Here is a 23,457-nt window from a genome sequence, read left to right on the forward strand (position 1 = left end):
AAATTTAAAAAATTTAAAATTTAAAATAATTACTATATTATTTAGTAAAATTTAAAATATTAAATTTTTAAATATATAATCCACAATAATTTGATAAACTCATTTAAATAAAAAAAATTCACATAAAAAATTATAATTTGAAAATATAAAATTTTAAAATATAAATGACAAAATAACTTTATAAAAATTTAATTATTTTTATTATTTTATGTAAAGAGAATTTTGTTTATTAAGGTTTAAAAAATAATATTAAAATTAGTAGTATCAAAAAATATTGTAAATTTAATATTATAAAAAAATTATATAAGGACTAGTTTGACTAATTTTTAAAATTTGAGGGATGAAAATGACTTACATTTAGACTTTCAAGGACTATTTTGACTATAAAATTTTTTTTTACATGTCAAGTGACACTGACCTGCCACGTTGCATGTCACATCATCATGCCACATAACATTTAACGTAACACGTCATCATGAAAGACTAATTTGACTTACATTTTAACTTTCATGGATTAATTTGATTAAAAAAATCATTCAGACTTAAACGAAGATCGCGTGATCTTTTAGAAACGAATTTGAGTATTAACCCATTAAATTAATTTTGATTTGTCATTTTATAATCTACATATTATTTTATTTTTATTTTCAAAAACAATTTTGTTTTTGTTTTTTTTTAAGCAACATCGTTTAGCCTTGTGATAAATCAAAACTAGTTCTACATTCGGTTCATTTGATCCAATGTCGAAAAGAATCCAGAACTAGTATGATAATTAGAACTGAATCTCCAAAAATAATTGAATCTAAAGAACTAAATTAGAGAAAGCCGTAAAAACACCTGGAAAAAAGTTACTCTATCAGACACATTTGAACCGTAAATCTTAAATCAAATCCGAAAATTAGTGAATCGAATGATTAGAAAACTAGGATAGGGTTTTAGATTCGGACAGAGTAGGGAATTTCTTGCAAGAAGAAGCAGAGATCAGGAATTGATGGAGAACAATAGCTGGGAGCAGACTCTGCAAGATGGAAAACTCTATCGGCACCTCAATTCCCTAATCGTCGCTCATCTTCGCGACAGCAATCTTACTCAGGCAAAACCCTAAATCTTATTTCATCTTTTTGCATCACAAAAGAGAGAGGACAAAGTTGATATCTTTTTTACGCTCCTTTTTGAAATTTAATGATATTCTTACATGGTTATTAATATTACATTTGAAAAATGTTTTATTTATTTATTTATTTTATTAGGCTGCAAGTGCTGTAGCTTCAGCAACTATGACACCACTGAATGTGGAAGCTCCACCCAACAAGCTTCTTGAGCTGGTTGCTAAGGTTCTTTTTCTTATTTTGCTTAGTTGTTGTTATTGTATGATTCTCTTGTACTTTTTATGTTAAGCATGGCTGCATGAGGAAGCTTTTGATTCTAAGGAGATAACAGGGTCTTGCAGTGGAGAAAGATGATGTTTTCAAAGGGACTTTGTCGTCTCCTTTTTGCGACTTGGGTGCACCCGTGCTGCCGACTCATCCTGGAGCTACCATCATTGATTTCAGGCAATTCTTTTCTGCTGATACTTATTCTTTTCTCCCAATTTGAAGTTAGTGTGACTGTGTAACTCGTATAGTTTATAATCTATAGTAGTAGTTGATAATGTGTGGTTAATGTACCTTAAAATGCCAATTATGTCATTTCATAATGGCAAGTTAAATTTGGTTGTTTCTATCACGCTTCGGTATGATTAGCATTTGATACCATATACATTTAATCTAAAATGTATAATGTATTAGAACTTCTGAGTTCTGAAGGGGGCTAGCAACTAGTACTTATCTATTCAGGTGGATAAGTATGTCAATGGGAATCAATTATATTAATTTCTTTTCATTATATGATGATAAAATTAAAAATTGAACATGCAAGCATGTTAGCATATTATATTCAAGTTCAACTTGGGGGAGTGTGTTTTTTTTTTTAGCTTTCACTTTTCACAATGATCTAATGAAATCAGACCATAGATCTTGACTCATCGCTCGACTAATATAGACTTCTTCTGAAGTATCATTTCAGTACTTTTAAGTTCCTTCGTTTTTCAAAGTGAAACTCAGATATAGGTGATATGCTCTTGTAACACTAACAAAGCCCTCGAGATAAATTCACATAACTAAAGGCTGATATCTGTTACAACAGTGCTGTGCCAGATATAAAAGGCATGTCTAAAAGCTTTCCAAAGCACGAGACACGACACCTTTCAGAGCACAAGGTATGTAATATGCTGTAATGAAATATATGCATCTTGCCCTAACAATTAAAAGTACTATGCAAACCCTACTGTAAGCAATTTTTTTTTTCTAGTTATCTGTTTTCTAGACTGATTGGCTTAATTTCTAGAATATTGCCAGATGTGCTAGATTTAGTCCTGATGGGAAGTTTGTTGCGACTGGTAGTGCAGATACATCAATAAAGCTTTTTGAGGTGCTGATTTAATGTTATCTGTTTCGCTTTTCCTCATAAACGACTTTTGCACTCATGCTTCCATTTTTTGGCAGGTTTCAAAGATCAAGCAAATGTTACTTCCGGATGCAAAGGATGGCCCTGTGCGGCCTGTAATTCGAACATTTTATGACCACACACAAGTATATTTACATTTTCTCTAGTTCAGTTGGATTTTTTATGTGAAAAATATTTCCTTTATCTCAAAATTGATGTCTTACCTATGATTAAGATAAGTAATCAGCACTTTTGAACTAATTTTTTATGTTCACTTGGCTTCATGATGTAGGTGTAATTTCTAACGAGTCAAATTCCTAGTTTATTGGGAGTTTGAAAATATATTTTATAGTTCATTTGGAAATATGACAATATTGAACAATGTATGCTTTCTGTAGAGTCAGATACCTGATTAGCATGTCGAATACCTATTTTTGAAAAGTATATAAGTCTATGCTGATCACCAAAGATACTAATCACTGAAATCGTATTGTTTCTGTTTTTGAGATCCATTCTTTTCAATTATACTTCTTTTGCGAGACTTTTGGATGATCAAAGTTCAAAATTATTTTAAACTTGATAAATTACCTAACAAAGCAACATGACATTCAACATATCAACTTTTATCTGTCTTTGTTGCAGTGACATATTTCTTACCAGAATTTACCTTCATCTAATATCAATGACTTTTGTTAGCTGATTCTTTTCATTCATTCCATTTGGCATTAAATTTTTAAACTGCAAATATTATAGAATGATCCTGCAAATTTGTTCATGTGTATTTTATTTTAGTTTTTTTAAAAAAAAATAAATAATGAACCGCAGCCAATAAATGATCTGGATTTTCATCCACAAGGTACCATCTTGGTTTCTGGAGCTAAAGATCAAACAATGAAGTAAGACCACATATAGTATTACTATGTAATTTTTTATTCTCATTTGCATTTTGTATATTAGGAGCTTACATAATATTCTGTAATTACACATGGCTCCCTGCTTATTTTTGAAATTTTGTACCAACTTCCCCTTGTTTATATGTATTCATTGCCCTTTAGCATCTGCCTACTTTGTCAGGAAATTTAAGTAAGAAGTAGTATATGTCTTCAGGTGAGATTAACAGCTAAATTGTAACATTTTAAACTACATTTTTCGTGAAATCCTGTATTAGAGGAGAAAATCTCTTATTCGCCAAATGAAAGCTTTGTTTGAAGGAGGGAGTGGTTAATGTGGTGCATTGAGAGGGTAACGTAGCAAAATAAAATTAAAACATAAAAGGTGTTAGTTATTATTTGCTGCAATGGGTGTCATTGCGAGGATTAAAACAAGTAGGGTGTCATGTGTAACTACTACAGGGGGGGAGATCCAAATAGTTCGCTTTTTCTTGTCTTTGTTGTTTTGGAAATGCTTTTTCAATGTGACATCTGACATGCTAGTTTTTTTATCCTGTTTAGGTTTTTTGATATTTCTAAGACCAATGCAAAGAGAGCATACAGGGTTATACAGGTGGTGCCATCTTACATTTCTTATATTTAAGCTTTTGCAACTAATGAGCAAGTATAAGAATCAATTGTAAACCTTCAGTTTGTTAAATTTTTGTTCTGCAGGATACACACAATGTTCGATCTGTATCGTTTCATCCTTCTGGAGACTTTCTTCTCGCAGGTATTTAAGTTCCACCATTTTCTTAAGATAAAATTGATATAAGTATGAGCCAACCATAATTTACTCCCTAGCTCGTGACTTGTTGCTGTTTTATAAGATTATTCATTTTACCTTGTTTTCTTTTCATAGTCTTCTCAGGTCAACTCATTACCTAGGTAGTAGTTTGAATGATGAAGTGTTAAGCTATGCTTTTTCAGTTTACATAATGTTCACCTTCAAGCGTCAAATGTTTTCTATATGTAGCCAACCCTTAATTGTGTGAACTGCTTTTGGTCGTTCTCAATGCACTTGGACAATATCTCAAAATTCACATTTGCATATCCACTTCTATGTTGGAGCTTGGTAATAACCATGTGCAGTTTGAATGATTTTCTCTTTATAACCATTGTGAGAGTTTGACCAAAAAGCATGTATTCGTGGTAGATTATCTTCCAATTAGTGTCCTTGTTTTCTTTGTTGATTTTTTCACAAAAAAAACTCACATGACAATATCAATTTCTAACAGGAACTGATCATGCAATTCCACATTTGTATGATATAAATACCTTCCAGTGTTATCTATCAGCAAACATTCCCGAGGTTGGCCCAAATGGAGCCATAAACCAGGCATGTCATTTCTCTTGTTAAAAAACTATGCGGACCTGTATTTTTCTTCTATTCCTCTATAATGATGTTAATGAATTCTTTCTGTTTTATAGGTCAGATATTCTTGTACAGGTGCCATGTATGTTACGGCATCTAAAGATGGTGTTATTCGGTTGTGGGATGGCATCACTGCTAATTGTGTGCGCTCGATAACTGGAGCACATGGAACAGCTGAGGCTACAAGTGCAATTTTTACAAAGGATGAAAGGTATAATTATATTTTGGGTCAATTAGTTAAGCAAACACAAACCTTGATGCACTAAATTACCATTTGAAGGATAGTGCACTTTCAGTGGCATGATGAGTTCTTTAAGGACAGCATGACTGATTGTGTTCAGTCGTATATTTTAAACCTTCTAGCCTTTGACGTGTTGCAAAGTTACAATGACGAGAGGGTTTGCATTTTTAATGTACAAGGATGTTGATTTTGAAGTAGGCACTTCCCTTGTAGTTCCAACACTTGACATTCTTATCAACTAATATGTAACATCAGAATTAACAATCTTAAATTAACATCCTGTTTACTGCAAAACACAATAAGAGCTTGTGTTTTATACTGTAAATCAGTCAAAGCAATTTTTTGCTTTAGTATTTGCCGGAAGTATTGCATTCTGTGCTAGTTTGTTGAATTTATGACCGGCCTCATTGATGTTGCTGCAGATAGCCATTTGTCAACTTGTTACACTTTCCCAAAGTTTCCTGATAGGATTGGATCTTTGTAGTGACATAACTTTTAACTTTGTAGGTTTGTGCTCTCCTGTGGTAAGGATTCTACCATAAAGCTTTGGGAAGTTGGTTCTGGAAGATTAGTCAAACAATATCTGGGAGCCATGCATACACAGCTAAGATGCCAGGTATATACATAACTTTTTTTTCCCTTTCTAGCAAATTTTCGGAATTAATATTGGTCAGTTCCGGACTAACAAGCCGATTCTTCAGTATTTGTGATGCATATACTTGGAGTTTCTTTTGCATTAGAGTGAAATTAACTCTATTCTATCATCCCTTGTGTCACCTTAGTAACTCATTCCCATGGTTTATTTTTGAAAATGTTTTGTTTGCTTTATTCACAAGAAATTGTTGTTTCTCACTATTATTAAGGCAAATAATATCTTCTATGGGACCTGACATGTATGCTTACCATAAGTTTATCTTATAATCTTGCATCCGGAGGTATTTGTTGCGTTAAAATAGAATCTCTGTCCAAAACTGTCGATTACTTGCACCTAAGTTCACGAGGCAATACCATTTGTTTTTGCAGGCAATTTTCAACGAGACAGAAGAGTTTATTCTTTCCATAGATGAACTGAACAATGAGGTTTGTTTAACTCCATATAGTGTTTGATGTTAGCTTTATTAACTGGATTTTATTGAGGATCTGGCGTGCATTGCAGATCGTTATCTGGGATGCAATGACAACAGAAAAAGTAGCAAAGTGGCCTTCTAATCATGTCGGCGCACCCCGCTGGATCGATCACTCGCCAACAGAGTCGGCTTTTATTTCCTGTGGAACTGATAGGTCAGTTAGGTTCTGGAAGGAAACTATATAATGAAGTGTAAGGAAGATGAATGTATTCACATGCATTAGTTAAAGGGATCGCTGAATGAAAATTTACACAGAAAATTGTTATCATAAATTTTCCTCACTCTGTTAATATCCTCCATGAGCAGTTAATGCAGTGATCCTCACTTGAGATTTGAGGATTGTGAGAGCAACTCCAATGCTGGTTCTTATTTCAATTTTATTTTGGGTCTCATAAAATGTCACAAAATGCTACATCAGTATTTGAGGGATTGTGTCATAAATAGTAATTTGAAACTAAACTCGAGATTTGTCATTCTAATATTTGATATCAATGTAATTTGAATTTTATATTATTTTTAATTATTCTATCAAAATTACATAGTTGCAAAATTTATTGGTTTTTCATCAAAATGATACTATCTTTTTAAAGTGAGATTTTTTAATTTCATCTATCTTTTGTTTCTGCTTTTTTTTTTTTTTTTAGACTTGTCAATCTCTCATAGATAGTTAGATATGTGAGATTGATTGAGTATTTGAGTTATGCAATATGGGCAAGTCTCTAGTATGGATTCCAAGAAACATTGATACGTATGGATTATATTTGTTTGTCTCCAGAATGTAACGCGTGGGTTCTTAGAAAATTTTAAAGATTCAGTGCCTGGAAGTAGGACATTGACAGAAGTAGTGTTGAGCAGTGTTTATAAGATAGGGATGAGATTGAGAGAACAACTAGTGTAGGTGCCAACATAGAGGGAAAGTTAAAGGAGGATTTCATTAGTTTGCTAAAAAAAAAGAATAAACCTCTTTGCTTGAAAAACTTTCGACATGTCAGGCATACATCTCGATTTCATGAGTCACAAGCTAATAGTCTATCCTGGATCACAACCTGTGCACCAAAGACAATTGAAGCTCAGTCTTAAAAGAGCACAAATTGTGGAGGAACAAGTTCAGGCACTTTTGGAAGCAAGATTCATCAATGAAGTCAAATATTCGTTGTGGTTTTAGTGAAGGAGCAGAATGACAAGTGGAGGGGTGTGTAGATTACACTGACCTTAATAAAGTTTGTCCCAAAGATCCATACCCATTACTCGATATTGATGCTTTGGTGAATTCAGCTTCGAGTTATAAGTTCCTTTTCTTTATAGATACTTACTCGAGATATAATCAAATCTCGATGTATGAACTGACCAAAAGAAGACATTGTTCATTACCCCGAAGACTAATCATTGTTATGTGGTAATACCTTTTGAGTTAAAGAACACAAGAGCTACATACCTATAGCTAAGAAACAAAGCGTTCCGATCTCATCTGGGAAAGCTGATAGAAGCCTATGTCGACGACATATTAGTCAAGACAAAGTTTGAAGCTACATTGCTGATTGATCTACCCGAAGTCTTCAATGATAAGACATCATGGGATGAGACTTAATCCCACCAAATGTGCCTTCGTAGTAAAAGTAAGAAAATTTTTTAGATTCATACTTATCCAAAGAGGAATTAAAATCAACACCAATAAGTGCTAGACGGTCATAAACATAAAAAGTCTGACTTGTTTGAAAGAAGTTTAACAGTTGAATGAAAGATTAACAGCGCTATTAAGATTTCTGGTCAGATCAGGGTTGAAATTGTTGCCTCTTTTCACAATCCTCAGAAAGACACAATTACACTTGAACACAAGAGTGCGAGTAAGCTTTTCAAATGTTCAAAAAGTTTCTCTCACAGCCTTCTAACTGAAATGGGTGAAGAGTTTGTGTTTGTATCCAACAGTTATCGACAAAGCAGTAGCATCAGTACTTGTCCGAAACAATAATACAGGTTAAAAAAATATGTCTATTTTTTCAAGCAAAATATTACAAGAGTCCAAACTGAACTATCAGAGAATTAAAAAAGTATGCATTTGCACTTATCTTAGTTTTTAGAAGACTACGATCCTATTTTTATATCTACACTATAAAAATCAGAACTAATTAACCGATGAACCTATTTCCTCGTAGCAATATCATTGGCTTATAAACAGGGAATTTGTCTCTTTAATCGTAAGGTTTTTTTTTCTTAAAAAAGTTAATTCAAATATGTTAATTTTTTTAAAATAAATTCTCTAAAAAGCTTTTTTTTTGGACAATTCTAAAAAGCTATTCAAACGCACTCTATATTTGAAATCTTTTTGGGTCGAGTATATGTTAATATTTTTTTTTTTTGTCAAGTGGATTGGACAACTCCTAATCCTAGGCATCACAAGTCACAACACACTAGTTGATACACTCATCAAGGTTTGAACCCAGATGCAACATATTAAAAGGCACATAGTTTAACCAGTTGAGCTAAATCTTAGCTGCAGTTTTAAATGCTCGTTGATCAATGTTTTGGCTGGGTTGAGCAATAATGTATGCCTACGAATTTGGATCAGATGATTTGGGTTGGTGCAAATTGGATTTAATATAAGACCCAAAAGAAAAAGAAAAAAACGAAAAATGGACTTTGATTTGTTCTGTGCTAAAAACTAAAGACTGGTTGATTTGGGTGTTTTCATTTTCATTTTCAATGAAAATGAAAATAAAGTATAAAAATATAATTGATTGAACATTTTAAAGATATTTTTAACGAAAACGTTTTCAAAAAGAAATACAAAACTAAAAAGATGTTTTCTCGTTTTCAGCTTTTCCAATTAAAAACGATGAAAATATTTCCAATCAAAACACAGGATGTTTTTAGTTGAAAGATATTTTCTTCCATCCATTTTTTCTTTCTCTTTCGTTCATTAAAAGGTAAAAGATAAAAGATCTTTTTCAAGTTTTTTTTGCTGTTTCGTTAAAAAAATTTTGATATATTTTTTAAAATTAAATTTTAATATGGTGTCAAATTTGACTATTTTTTTACCAGTATTTTTTATCTTCTCTTTTATCCCATGCTTACTCACGTTGCCCAATTGTCTTCTAGTAGTTGTTTACTTGTCACTAATTTTCTAGGTCCATACAACTTTTACTTACATAAAAATTTTTATTATTTTTGTAAATTAAATTAGAATATTAAATAGTATGCAGTTTGAGTTCTATTTTTTTTTTGTTACATTTAGTCCTTTTTTTAAATTTCAAATTCCTCTCTGTCTTCAATGTCTTTTATTTTTTTTTAGTAATTTTCTAAAATTTTTGTTTTTTTTTTAAGTAAAGAGCTCAACACAACAAGGTGGAGCATATAAAATAACAAAGAACAACCCGACAACTCTAGTCATGACAACCCCTAGTTATCTTCGACATTGCCATCAACAACCATAAGGTTCACAACCATTCCATTCATCGGAAAGCAAGAAGGATCTATTAATAATATCCACCACACGTGATCTTTGATTCTTGAAAATTTTATCATTCCGTTCTAGCCAAACCGTCCAGATAACAGCAAAGAAGCCAATCACCCACCTCCTCCTCTCACATCTTCTTGCTGCAGCATTCGTCCAGCTTTCAAAGTGTTGTTTGAGTGTACCAGGCATGGTCCATTTCCTTCCAAGAGCGAATAGCCAAGCACACCACAACTGCCAGAAAATCTCACAACCAGCAAACAAATGAAAAGCAGACTCCACAGACTTACCACATAAGATACATGTACGATCATTTGGGTTAATTACACCTAGTCTACACAGTCTGTTCTTAGTATTCACCCTCCCCACCAACACAAACCAAGAGAATAACTCGATCCTTGGTAGAACGAACCCCTTCCAAATTGCACTTGTGAAGCTATAGCTTGTTATTTCCTCCGGGAGAACCGCTTCCTGTAACACCTGCACAAATGAGTTAGTCGAATAAATACCAGATCTATCAAATTTCCAGACCACTCTGTCCTCCCTCTCAGATGTTAGCTGAACAGACTGTAAAACCTGATGGAGTTGGTTTACTAGTGCCAACTCCCACTGAAAAAGCTCTCTCCTCCATTGAAAATTTCATATCCACTCTACCCCCATGGCCAAAACCCACAATCCCCAATAACAGAACCTTTGAGATTTGAGACCGAGAAAAGCCTTGGAAACAACTCTTTAAGAACACCGTGAGGTAACCAGATATCCTCCCAGAACCGTACTGTTCTGCCATTCCCTACATCCATATACAAATCCCTGATCATTTTTTCTCTCACATGTGGCTCACTGATTTGTAACTGGCAAATATCCTTCCAAGAACTCCCCCTTGTAGGTACAGGCTGACCACACAGCATTTCATTCGGATTCAAGTTATTACAGGAGCAGACGACTTTCTTCCACAGGGGACAATCCTCTTTCGAGAACCTCCACCACCACTTAAAGAGCAAAGCTGTATTCCGAATTACTGCGTCTCCAATTCCCAAACCACCTGCCTTTTTTGGAGCCATCACCACTTCCCATTTTACTAGTGGTATCCCATTTCTCCCATTCTCTTTACTCCACAAGAAGCGCCTTTGGAGTGAGATCAACTTCTCCGCTACCGCCTTCGGCATCTTGTATAGGCTAAGATAGTAGATAGGCAAACTATTCAGAACAGACTTAATGAGAACCAGCTTACCCGCTTTGTTTAGGGTCTTTGCTTTCCACATACTTAACTTGTCTTCCACCTTATCAATTACCGGTTTCCAAGTCTTCACTAGCCTCGGGTTTGCTCCAAGAGAAATGCCAAGATATCGGACTGGTAGAGACTCTGCCTTGCAACCCAGCAACTGATACATCTTACGCGCCCAATGCCGATCACTGTTAACCAGAATGAAGCTAGACTTCTCAAAATTGATACTCAACCCCGACATCAGCTCAAAGCAACGTAACAATCGCTTGTAGTTCCTGATAATCTCTTCCTCAGTAGGATAGAATAGAATGGTATCATCTGCAAACTGTAAGTGCGACAGCTCAATGTTATCCCTTCCAACCAAAAGTGGATAGATGCGGCCATTCCTTACTGCCTCCCTAATCATCCTATGTAGCACATCAACAACTAGCACAAACAGAAACGGAGATAAAAGGGTCTCCTTGTCGAAGTCCCCTTTCCATCTTGAAAGGCTTAGTGGGGGACCCATTTATCAGAACCGACATAGACGCAGAGCAGACACACTCCTTAATCCACCCCCTTCCATATATGTCGAAGCCCATCTTCTGCAAAACAATATCCACAAAACTCCATTTGACCCAGTCGTATGCCTTTTGAAAATCAAGTTTAATAATCGCGACACTCCTCTTCCTAGCCTTCAGCCACTGCACAGTCTCACAGGTTATCAATGCCCCATCATGAATTTTTCTGCCCTTCACAAACGCACTCTGTGTCTCTCCTACTAACCCTGGCATGACCTTCCTCATTCTCCGAACCAATACCTTAGATATGACCTTATACACACAACTTACCATACTAATCGGCCTGAGGTCTTTTATTTCTTTAGCCCCAACAAACTTTGGCGTCAGCGCCACCCAAGTGATATTCGAATCTCTAGGTAACCTAGAAGACCGGAAAAAATCCAAGACTGCTCCAGTAAACTCCTGCCCAACTTCTTCCTAACATTTCTTGATGAAATTCATATTATATCCGTCACTTCCTGGTGCTTGTGTTGGCTCGCAATCCCATACTGCCTCCTTTATCTCTTCAACAGATGGCATCAACTCCAGTTCTGTTGCCTCTTCTACATCTATCTGCATTACTAACCCATTCCGAAAGCCTACGTTAGGTGACACCTCCTGTTGGTACAAGTCCTTGTAGAAATCTCTTATAGCCACCTTAATCCTGGCTTGATTCCTCAATACTCTTCCATGAATCATTAAAGCATCAATCCGGTTGTTCCTCCTTCAAGCTTAGGCTAAATTATGAAAGTACCGAGTATTTTTATCCATCTCCTTTGTATGCTTGGATCTTGACATCTACTTCCAATGTACCTCCTTCCTGATATACCACCTCTTACAAGAGCTGACCAGTGCCTTCCTTCTTGCTTCCAAGGTTCCATCATGCACTCCATTACTGACCATATCGTCTACTTTTTTGATCTCCTCCTCAAACTTTTTAATCCTCATGTCCATAGATCCAAAATTCTCTCTATGCCATCTGCCCAAAGGAATCGTCATGGCCTTTAACTTGTCCAAGAACCGCACCTCCCCTAGGCTTCTCCACTCCTCCTTCACCATCCTCAAGAATCCTTCATGAGTGAACCATGAATCAAGACTTCGAAAAGGTCTCGGCCCCCTTCCGACCCTTGCAGCTTCCATCACCACTGGGCAATGATTCGATAACCCTCTTGGACCACCTCGTAGCCTTGTATCATGAAACTCTTCTAGCCATTCCAAAGTAACCAACATTCTATCAATGCGGCTACAAGATTGGCCCCTAAACCAGGTAAACAGGCTGTCAGATAAGTCTAAATCCACTAGTTTCATATCCTGAATCCAAGATTTAAAGTCCGCTGCCGATCCCGTCAAAGTAGTAGCCCCTTTTCGCTCTTCCACTTTAACGACCTCATTAAAGTCTCCCATAAAGCAAAAAGGTACTTGACATAACCCAGATAAAAAGCTCAGCTCTTTCCACACAACCAGCTTTTCATTTCTAGTATGCGCACCATACACTAAACAAATAGCACAACGAAAACTACGCTTGATCAGCTCCCCCTCCACGCACAATCATCTATCTCCTTTATAACAGTTGTCTATCTTAAAAACCGTTTCATCCCACATCAACAACAGACCACCTGAAGCACCTTCCACCCCGACATACTTCCATCCTACTGTATCATTTTCCCACAGTTGCACAACATCAAATTTAGTTACCACCTCTCTTTTAGTTTCTACCAGGCCTAGCATATGTATATTAAAATTTCGCCTAAAGGTTTTCACCATACTTAATTTTCCAACTCCCGCCAACTCTCTAACATTCCAATAGCTAAAAATCATTTAAAACCAGCTAACACACCTTACTCTGATTTTTTGGACGACTTCTTCTAGCTTTCTCCTTTTGCTTTGCTTGCCTTTCTTTCGGGCTATTGCCTCATTCTGTGCCTGCAGTACTGCCATAATATCATCTTTCTCGTTGTACTGAACCGCACCAGATTCAACTGCCAGGTTCCAAGTCTTCTTGTTCTCTTGCATGTCATTCTCACATTTATTTTCAGACTCTTCCGTGTCGGTATCACTGTCAGCATCCAGTGCTGCATCCCTCAGGTCCTCTGGCTCCCCCCTTGCACCATCCTCCTTTACCTCGCCGTTACTGCCAGACCTTGGCCTTCCAAACCGTCCAGTCCTTTAATCGGTCGAACCCTTTTCGAACATTTTTTGTACGGACCGCAACCTGTCTTTATCCCCTCCCCTACCAAATCACAACCTCGTTCCCCCTTCTGCATGTCGACGAGCTCAAGAGGACCTACCAACCCAGACGAGACCTCCCCTCTCAACCTCGCCATCTCCAAGCCACCATCAATACACTGCATCCCTGCCACACTCGACCCACCGAATTCGTCACCACACCCTACTACGTCATTCAATTCGTGCCGCGCCCCACTCGCAGCTGTACTTTCCCTGTACATACTGCTGATCTCAGCCCCAGGAGCCCTACGATCACTTCCATAGTCCCAGGATAAGGTTCAACCCGAATCTTCTTACGCAATATTAGGTAGTAATCCTACACCGTCAGCCGTTGTCTCTTTAAATCCCTTTATTGTTGTCTTTGCCATTTTAGAATTCAAAAATTCGGTACTCCATTCATTCAAAATCTCCGGGGTATTACCATTTTGCCTTCTAGCTGTTCTTCATCCCTTGCCACCATGACAACCATCTCTGCCTCCGCCTCCCGTCCCACTACCTGCACGTGACTACATTCCCCAGCATCATAGGCGCTGCCGAGCATGGGATCACGATTGCCGACCACGACCTCCTTCAACATACAACCTGGTAAGACCTAAGCATTACTTCCCGCCTCCTTAACCACCACATCAAACCCAGCCGTGCCTACAACGAGATGGATTCTTTCACTAATGGCGTCAAGCCGAAATGTATCAATCAGCACACGCCCCACGCTAAATGACATAAGAGAAATTGTTGCAGCATCACATGACACCACCTCACCCCACTGTTCACCAATCATAAGGAACGTAGCGTCTGACCAAACATGTAGGGGGACCCCAAGCATTCTAGCAAAACTCTTCTCTTATAACACCGTTTAGCCTCATTCCACCGTCTAACACTACTGAAGAACGTTAAAAGGCTATCCAGTTTCATAAGAGAAATTGTTGCAGCATCACATGACACCACCTCTGACCAAACATGTAGAAGGACCCCAAGCATTCTAGCAAAACTCTTCTCTTATCACATCGTTTAGCCTCATTCCACCGTCTAACACTACTGAAGAACGTTAAAAGGTCATCCAGTTTCAGAGCAAGAGCCTCTTCCGCACTACGAAGGCTATCGAAAACTAATAAAGCTTTATACGTCTCCATCTCGCAAATCTTTACCACGTTAGACCAGTTCGTCCGAGTTGTTGCAGTCAACAAATGAAAATCTATGCCACTCCAAATTAGCGGTATCCGCAGAGACCCGAATTTCCTTTACCGATGAGTCCCCTACATGATTACAAGCCTTCACGTCGTCCACAAGATCATAAGGTTTGCTACCAATAATCACACGAGTAGCCTCCCCAATATCTGCGCGCCTCCTTTCATATACTTGCTCTTCATTCTACCCGGGAAATTTTTCATCATCAGCCCTACCGTCCACCGCATTCCTCCTTGTACTTCTGGCCGCAATCTTTTCCTTGGAGGTATCCTCCTGTACTTAGTCTCCCTTACAAAAATCTTCTTCCCTCGTAGCCGCATGGAATTCATTTCTGAGATCGCCCCTCTCTTTGTAGTGTACCTGATGAACGCAAAAAGGTATACATCATCATTTCTCATTTTTCTTGAGATAGATGTCATTGATCCTCCCCGTCCATGAAAACAACTGAAACAATTCCTGCTTCGATATATCTTCCGGTAGCCTATCCACAAAGACGGAGAAAGAATCTTATTCCAATCTAACATACTCTTCTCGGTTTCAAACCCCAGCATTCTTGGCTTGAGGTTGTAGTTGACGAACCCTACCCCCGGTGTTTTCTCAATCCCCTCTCGCGTTTTCTCTCATATTATGTACTATGTACTCTTTATGTACTCCTAAAATCAAATCATGTATTCTCTCTCTCTCTCTCTTCTAAAATTTTTGTACTAAAGTATTTTTCATTTTATGGGAATATGTTAATTTTTCTACTAACATATTATTTACTTTTTAGGCTGGTATATATTTTGGTGTTTCTTATTTAATTTGAAAAATAAATATGAATAAAGTTGACAAGAGACATAAAGATGTCAATATAAATATTTATTTGTACTCTTATTTAATGTAATTCTTTTTTTCATCTGTACTCTCATTTCAAAATTAAATTCAAGCGTACTCCTATTTTATATTCTTTATTTGTTTAATATTTGTAACTTATAATTATTTTTCATATTAATATAATTTTTTTTATATTTAAAAATATTAATTTTAAATATTTTTATTTTAAAATTATTCCTTTCACATTATATTTTTAAATGCCATGACCGTATCTTGTTCCCTCATGCATTCATTTTAGTTTTAGTGGTGATTTTACTTTGTCTATGTTCATACCATGGCCCACACCAAAATCAAACCCATTAAGAATAAAAGCCCACCCAAAAAGGTGACATTTTCCACCTACCCGGCCTTTTAAGAGGTCGGACGCGACAAGGGAGGTTCGGTCCCACTTATCGAAATAAGTAACTACCTCCTTAAATCTCTCCTACTATCTCTATCTCACTTAAAAGATAGATCTCGACAAACTCTTATCTACCAATAAAGGTGGACCTGCTAAAAAAGGTTGTTATCTATTCTACTATAAATACACTGACATCTCTCAAGTATATTCAAGTCCCAATCTACTAAAATCCTGCTCAAAGCCCTTACTAACTTAAGTATCGGAGTCTCTTGCAGGTATCATCCCGCATCCCCTCACGAGAAACTCAGACGGCGGCACCAGAACAAGTCAGATGCTGCACCATAAGTAGTATGAACCTCACGTTCAGGCCCAAATCACCATTTCAGGTAACCCCTGAAGTATTGGCATTGTTGTCGGGGACCTGAAAGTCTACATCCGTGTATGGTGGACAATCAATACAAAGACGGTCACATGGCGTCTGAGTCGGAACCGGAGCACTACCATGACGACTTGACACTAGCATTACCTCCACCTCGAGAACGAACGAATGTCCCCATGGGGAAGGAACGTCGGAAAATCTTCAACCATGGAGAATCTATTCAGAGGTCCACCCATCTGAAGACGAAGAACCTCCTAATCCGACGAAAATATTAGGATTAGTTCACAGCCACCGTGGGTGACTGGAACAGCTCGAACTGGAAGCTGAATGACAACGAGAAGTAGAATGGGAATTGCGAAAGGAGGTACGACGACAAAAAGAGCTGGAGAAAAAACTCTTAAGGTTGGAGGCCGATCTTTGAAGATAGTGCAATCAGACGGATCGGGAAAAAAGTCATCTGAGAGAAGAAGATCCATTTGTTAAAGAGATCATGCGAGCTAAAGTTCTCAGAAATTTCAAAACTCCCGACATGGATCTCTATGACGGAACGACTAATCCAAGGCATCACCTCAGTAATTTCAAGAGTCGGATGTACCTAGCCGATGTCTCTGATGCGATTCATTGCAAAGTCTTTCCGATAACTTTGACTAAAGCCGCTATAAAGTGATTTGATAACTTACCTCCCAGGTTTGTAACTTGCTTTGATGACCTAGTTAGAAAGTTCGTTACCATATTTTCAATTTAGAAAGATAAAGTGAAGCATGCTCCAAGCTTGCTAAGGGTTAAACAGAAAGTCGGAGAGACACTTCGAGACTACATAGAAATGTTCAACAAAGTTTGCTTGAAAATACAAAACTTGCTTACTGAAGCAGTGATTATAGGACTAGTTAATAGCCTTAAAGAAGGGTCATTCTCTCAATCCATATCCAAGCGACACCCAACTTCCTTGTACGAAGTACAAGAGCGGGTAGAAAAATATATCAATATGGAAGAAAATTTCTGACTTAAAGAGCCTCCCCCAAGGCCCAACCTGTCCTACCCAACTCGAAAAAAAGAGAATGAAGCTAAGAAAAAGGAAGAGTATAACTCAAAAAAAATTCGAAGGTATTATAATTACACCTCACTTCGAGTCTCTCTTGTAGATGTCTACAGAGAGATATGCCACACTGAGAAGCTTCCACCACTCACCTTATCAAACATAAAAAGGCAGGAAGTTTGATAGAATACTGTGAGTATCACAAGCTTTATGAGCATCACAAGCTTTATGAGCATTCTCCCAATGACTGCTGTGATTTAAAGAATGTCATTAAAAACTTAGCCAGAGAAGGTGTCTAGACAAGTACTTGGCTAAGAGGTGGACGATCAAAGGAAAAGGAAGAGAGATGAAGATGGAGGTCATCAAGAACGCCTCCTACAAACTCTTGAACGACACATACACATGATTAACGGAGGGTTTGTTGGAGGAGGAATATCAAAATTCTCAAGAAAAAGGCACCTTAAAGAGGTGTACCAAGTCGGGGAAGATAACAGAATTTCTGATTTACCAACCATCTCGTTCACTAAAGAAGACGCTCAAGGAGTGACACTTGGCTTTGACGACCCAGTGGTAATAACAATAGTCCTTGCCAATACAAATCTCCATAGAACTTTGGTGGATCAAGGGAGTTCGGCGAATATATTGTTTAGGCCTGCCTTTGATAAGCTCGGGTTAGAAGAAAAGGATCTAAATGCGTACCCAGACAACCTCTATGGGCTGGGGGACACACCGATCCAACCTCTTGGATTCATCTTCATGTACACCACGTTTGGAAACGGCACAAAGTCAAGGACGTTACTGGTGCGGAATTTACAACCACAAACTAACTGGCAAGTGCACAGGGTTGTACCAAGTAGTACCTCAGATGAATGAGGGTTGATCCCACGAGGATTGATGGACTAAACAACAATGGTTGATTAATTTACTTAGTCAGGCAAACAGAAAATGATGTTTGAGAGTTCAATTGCATTAACCAGTGAATTCAGTAAATCAGAAAGTAAGCAGTAAACAAGTTGTGAAATATATATGGAGAAATAGTTAAGGCTTCAGAGATATCTATTTTCCGAATTAACTTTTCTTACTAACTATTTTAATCATGCAAGATTTAATTCACGACAAACTATATGTGACTAAACCCTAATTCCTTAGACCTTTTTAGTCTCCTCTAAAATTCATCAATCGCCAATTCCTTAGTCACTTAATTCCAATTAGAGGGTGAAGTTCAATTCTAGTTATACGCCACAGAAATTCAAATTACCCAAATATAAGAGGATTATATGTCATGTATCCCGTTAAGTCCAGATAATTAGAAATTTAAGAGAATATGTTTTCAAGCTGTTGTTCAAGTAAACAACTTTTTCAACTTATACAAGAATACAATTAGAACAAGGGTCATACTTCCGTTACACCCAAATACATAAGATAAAGAACGAAAATAATTCTTGATTCATAAATCAGTACATGAATTAAAATAGAAAAATAATATTATCAATCCATACAATAGACAGAGCTCCTAACCTTAATAGTGGAGTTGCTCATGGTTCAGAGAGAAAAACTAGGATTCGTAAAACTGTCAAAATCCAGAATGAGGTAGAAGAGAAGAGATTCTAATCCTCATAAATGTAAAATATATTTCCTAAAACTAAATAATATCTTTTCCGAATTTTAATAATAAAAGTTAAATCAAAATTTATTTAATTGATCCATGCAGGGCTTGAGGAGCGTTGGGACCATTGGACTCATTAAGGTCCACGCTGAACTTGGCAAATATCAAGTTCTGCGTGGATGAAGCAGTGTGTTTCTTGTGCACTTTGAATCTACGCTAAACTTGGTATTTGCCAAGTTCAACGTGGGTTAATGCGTGTGATTTCCTTTGGAGTTTTCAAGTCCACGCTAAACTTGAAAGGAGCCAAGTTCAGCGTGGAGGAGGCAGAAATTGCTGGAGAAGAAGTGTGCACTATTATACATCGTTAGAAAGCCCTGAAAGTTAGCTTTTCAATGCCGCTAAAATTACGTCAATTGGACCTCGGTAACTTAAGTTATTTTTGTTTGTGTGCAAGGAGGCTAGGGTTGACAGCATTCGCTTTCTTTCTTTTCTGCTACAAAACTCCGTCAAATCCATCCGAATGCTACCTGAAATAAATAAAATTGCACACAACTCAAAGTAGCATCTATAGTGGCTAAAAGATATTTTAATTTTGATTAAACTCAACAATTTGAATGTAAATTCACTAGGAAAAGATAGAGAAGATGCTCACAGATCAGTTACGCATTGACTATATTGTGGTCGACGTCATGTCAGCATACAATGCCCTAATAGGTTGGACTACTTTAAACCAACTAGCAGCAGTTGTCTCTACACCTCACTTGTGTATGAAGTTTTCCACTGCAGAAGGAATCACCACCATAAAAGTAGATCAAAAGTTGGCACAAAAGTGTTACAATGAAAGCCTTAATCTAACAGGCAACCCGGGCAGAAAAGAAGTCAACACTATCGAGGTCGGTGGTATTTGAACTCGGGAAGAACTATGTCCCCAACCTGGAGAAAAAGTAAAAGAAATGCAAATCAGAGATCATGCTAAAAAAATAACAAATATAGGGGCCAACCTAGATGGAGGCCTGAAAGCACAGCTTGTTGACCTCTTACAAAGAAATTCCGACCTCTTCACCTGAAAAGCTTCTGACATGTCTGGTATAGAACCCGACCTGATGTCTCATAAGCTCTTCGTCTACCCGGGTTCCAGACTTATCCAGCAAAAGCGTCGGAAACTCGGGCCCAAAAGAACATAGGTCGTGGAAGAACAAGTGCAAGCGTTATTGGAAGCCGGATTCATAAGAGAGGTAAAGTATCCGTTGTGGCTGGCTAATGTAGTTCTAGTAAAAAAGCAGAATGAAAAATGGAGGATGTGTGTCAACTACACTGACTTCAATAAGGCTTGTCCCAAGGATCCATATCCTCTCCCAAGCATTGATACTATGGTTGACTCAGCCTCAAGTTATCGGTATTTATCCTTCATGGATGCATAACTCGGGATAAAATCAAATTTTGATGTACAAACCGGACCATGAAAAGACTTATTTTATCACTCTCAAAGCTAACTATTGTTACGTAGTAATGCCTTTTGGATTAAAGAATGCCGGAACCACATACCAGCGACTAATGAACAAGGTGTTTTTCCCCACTTAGAAAAACTTGTAGAAGTATATATAGACGACATGCTCGTCAAAATCAAGGATGACTCATCTCTCTTGTCCAACCTCTCTGAGGTATTCTCCATAATAAGAAAGCATGGGATGAGAGTAAACCCCTTAAAATGAACTTTCGCAGTAGAGGCCAGGAAGTTCTTAGGTTTCATGCTCACTTAAAGAGGCATAGAGGCCAACCCGGACAAGTGCACAACCATACTAGAGATGAAGAGTCTGACTTGTCTCAAAGAAGTCCAACAACTAAATGGAAGGTTGGCAGCACTATCTAGGTTCTTAGCAGGATCAGCATTGAAGTCTCTATGATTATACTTAATATTAAAAAGGGGGAGTCAATTTGAATGGGCCCAAGAATGCAAACAAGCCTTTCAAGGTTTTAAAGTATTTCTGGGCCAACCCCCTATAGTCACCGACCTATTGTGAGAGAAGAGCTCATTCTCTATTTGGTAGTGGCAAGCGGAGCTATAGCTTCCGCCCTGATCCGAGAAGATGAGAATTGGCAGCAACCTATCTACTTTGTCAGCAAAGCCTTACAAAGAGCAAAGTTAAACTATCAAAAGATAGAAAAGTTTGCCTACGCTCTTATCCTCACCTCCTGAAGGCTCCGACCTTACTTCCAAGCTCACACTATAAAGGTTCGAACTAATCAACCCATGAAGCGCATTCTATGAAAAACGGATCTAGTAGGAAGGATGCTACAATGAGCTATGGAATTATCTGAGTTCGACTTTAAATATGAAGTTCGGACACCAATCAAGTCATAGTACCTTGTTGACTTCATAGCTAAATACACTGAAAGTCGGGAAGCTCGACAACTTGGAGCTTATACGTAGATGGGTCATCCAACAAAGCACATCTTTCTGAGTGATTATCACCCTTCCCCCACTGATGAACGATACCAGAGATTCTGGAGACCCGAGAAGGACACCATGTGAATGCTAATCATCTCGGAATGAACCAGAAACCCTACAAAGAAACAAGAAAAAGGTCAAAAAAGATGGAGAAGGATTCACAAGGGGACAACTATTAACACCAAGAGAAGAAGATTGAATGATCGAAGAATCTTCTAACATAGAGGGTCAGTGAAAATAGTTATCTTTTGCTCAAATAGCAAAGAATGGACTAAGGGATGAGAGCATGAAAGAGAAAGAAGACCTCTTTGCGAAAGAGGAAGAAAGAGATAAGATGAAGGATAATGTTAAAAACATGGAAAACAAAGGAAGCTCAGAAATTAGAGTGGAGAAAATAGAAGATGGGTTGTACAACATTCTCATTGACGAAGAAACAGAAAGAAAATTATGGAAAATGGTGGAACACTCTAATTGTGAAGCTTTTAGGAAGGAAGGTAAGTTATGCGGCCATGAAGAGAAGGATTGAAACAATGTAGGATAAGAAAGAAACAATTGATGTAATAGATCTAGGTCAAGAGTTTTACTTGGTAAAATTCTATGCAAATGAGGATTTTGACTTTGCACTTTTGGAAGGACTTTGGAAGCTATATGATCACTATCTCAAAGTGAGATTATGGAAACCCCATTTTAACCTTCTATTAGCACAATAGACAAGGTTATTGCTTGGGTAAGATTATCCGGATTGCCGATTGAGTTGTATGATAGAAGTATACTAAGGCAAATAGGAAATTTAATAGGAAGGACAGTCAAAGTGGATAACAACACGACTAATCTCTATAGAGAAAAATTTTCTCGATTATGTATGGAAGTGGACCTAACAAAGCCACTTATGGGGAGATACTTGATCAATGGAAGAGAGTATCAGGCGGAATATGAAGGCATACATCAAATATGCTTTTCGTGTGGCAAAATTTACCATGACCAGAAGCAATGTCCATTGAAAAGAGCTCCAAGTCATAAAAATGACAGACAAAAAGAACAAGAAGATGAAGCGTGTGGTGATGAAAAATGACTCTGAGAGTGTAGTGAAGCTGTTAAATGAAAACAGCAGATTAGATAAGCATCTAAATTCTCTAATTAGAAAGATAAATGAGCTAAAGAATTATGATTGGAGAATCATTTTTGTACAAATTTACAGGAAAAGCAATAGATATGCTAATTGCTTGGCTAGAAAGAGTATTAAATTAGACTTAGGTTTTATATTTTGGAATTACCCATTCCCAGAGTTAGTAAAATTTTTTTAGGAAGAAGAGAAAGGATTCCACTCAATCAGAAGAAATTATGCTCAAAGAAAAAGGTACAAGCTGAAGAGGGAGAGGGTGCCACCCCACAATGGGCACCCAATAACCCATGAAGATGATGATGTGGAGTTGTCGGGATACAAAAAATCTCCTGACAGTTCACAACATACAAGGGATCTCTATATCTTATTCCCCAAGGTAATATTTTTATGTGAAACTAAGAATATTATCTCGAATGTTACAACTCAATGCAACAAAGTAGGTTATCAGCAGGTATATTATGTGGATCCTAGAAGTCAATCTGGTGGGTTAGTGCTGACATGGAAAGATATTGCAGTTGTCTCAATTTTTTCTAGTGATGATTTTTTTTATTTTCTTTGAGTGGACAAATCCTACCAATTAAAGAAAATGAGAAGTAGTTGCTATTCATTTACATTGTGATGACAACATTCGATTCAATCAATACTGAAGAATTATTGAGCTCAAAATGACAGTCAGCCGCTATTTTCTTGTGATAGGCGACTTCAATGCCATCTCCGCCTATCATGAAAAAGATGGAGGAAGAATGAAGTCGGCCTCATCAATAGAGGCTTTTAACAACTTTATTAGTGATAGTGATTTAGTGGATTTGGGTTTCGAAGGGAGAAAATTCACTTGGTGTAATAGATAATACGGTGACAACCTAATTATA

At 37.3% G+C, this 23,457-nt stretch overlaps 3 protein-coding genes across 3 annotated transcripts; 1 reads left to right on the top strand and 2 right to left on the bottom strand.

Moving 5' to 3' along the window:
- The first annotated feature begins 719 nt into the window (after positions 1 to 719).
- LOC107470923 (cleavage stimulation factor subunit 50) lies at positions 720 to 6,428 on the top strand. The gene is made up of 14 exons (XM_016090332.3): positions 720 to 1,093; positions 1,251 to 1,334; positions 1,441 to 1,553; positions 2,185 to 2,257; positions 2,386 to 2,469; positions 2,544 to 2,630; positions 3,310 to 3,380; positions 3,936 to 3,987; positions 4,089 to 4,146; positions 4,652 to 4,752; positions 4,845 to 4,999; positions 5,537 to 5,645; positions 6,053 to 6,109; positions 6,186 to 6,428. Exons 1-14 carry the CDS (start codon positions 992 to 994, stop codon positions 6,339 to 6,341), a joined length of 1,302 nt encoding a protein of 433 aa, XP_015945818.1. The 5' UTR covers positions 720 to 991; the 3' UTR covers positions 6,342 to 6,428.
- A 4,823-nt stretch (positions 6,429 to 11,251) lies between these two features.
- LOC107470909 (uncharacterized) lies at positions 11,252 to 11,617 on the bottom strand. Its single transcript, XM_016090319.1, has one exon. It carries the CDS (start codon positions 11,615 to 11,617, stop codon positions 11,252 to 11,254), a length of 366 nt encoding a protein of 121 aa, XP_015945805.1.
- A 192-nt stretch (positions 11,618 to 11,809) lies between these two features.
- LOC107470910 (uncharacterized) lies at positions 11,810 to 12,775 on the bottom strand. The gene is made up of 2 exons (XM_016090321.1): positions 12,201 to 12,775; positions 11,810 to 12,095 (listed from the first exon to the last, which is right to left on the bottom strand). The coding sequence occupies exons 1-2, from the start codon at positions 12,773 to 12,775 to the stop codon at positions 11,810 to 11,812; spliced, it is 861 nt and encodes a 286-aa protein (XP_015945807.1).
- Positions 12,776 to 23,457: the final 10,682 nt, after the last annotated feature.

Source organism: Arachis duranensis, chromosome 10 (genome assembly GCF_000817695.3).
Source record: "Arachis duranensis cultivar V14167 chromosome 10, aradu.V14167.gnm2.J7QH, whole genome shotgun sequence".
NCBI classification, from domain to species: Eukaryota; Viridiplantae; Streptophyta; class Magnoliopsida; order Fabales; family Fabaceae; genus Arachis; species Arachis duranensis.

Excerpts from the sequence above, each read along its gene's own strand:
- LOC107470923 (XM_016090332.3), top strand. The coding sequence starts at position 992 with ATGGAGAACAATAGCTGGGAGCAGACTCTGCAAGATGGAAAACTCTAT. Across the intron at positions 4,753-4,844 it reads CAAATGGAGCCATAAACCAG|GTCAGATATTCTTGTACAGG; the intron begins GCATGTCATTTC and ends TCTGTTTTATAG. Across the intron at positions 5,646-6,052 it reads ATACACAGCTAAGATGCCAG|GCAATTTTCAACGAGACAGA; the intron begins GTATATACATAA and ends TTGTTTTTGCAG.
- LOC107470909 (XM_016090319.1), bottom strand. The coding sequence starts at position 11,617 with ATGAGGAAGGTCATGCCAGGGTTAGTAGGAGAGACACAGAGTGCGTTT.
- LOC107470910 (XM_016090321.1), bottom strand. The coding sequence starts at position 12,775 with ATGGGAGACTTTAATGAGGTCGTTAAAGTGGAAGAGCGAAAAGGGGCT. Across the intron at positions 12,096-12,200 it reads GTCAGCTCTTGTAAGAGGTG|GAGGAACAACCGGATTGATG; the intron begins GTATATCAGGAA and ends CTAAGCTTGAAG.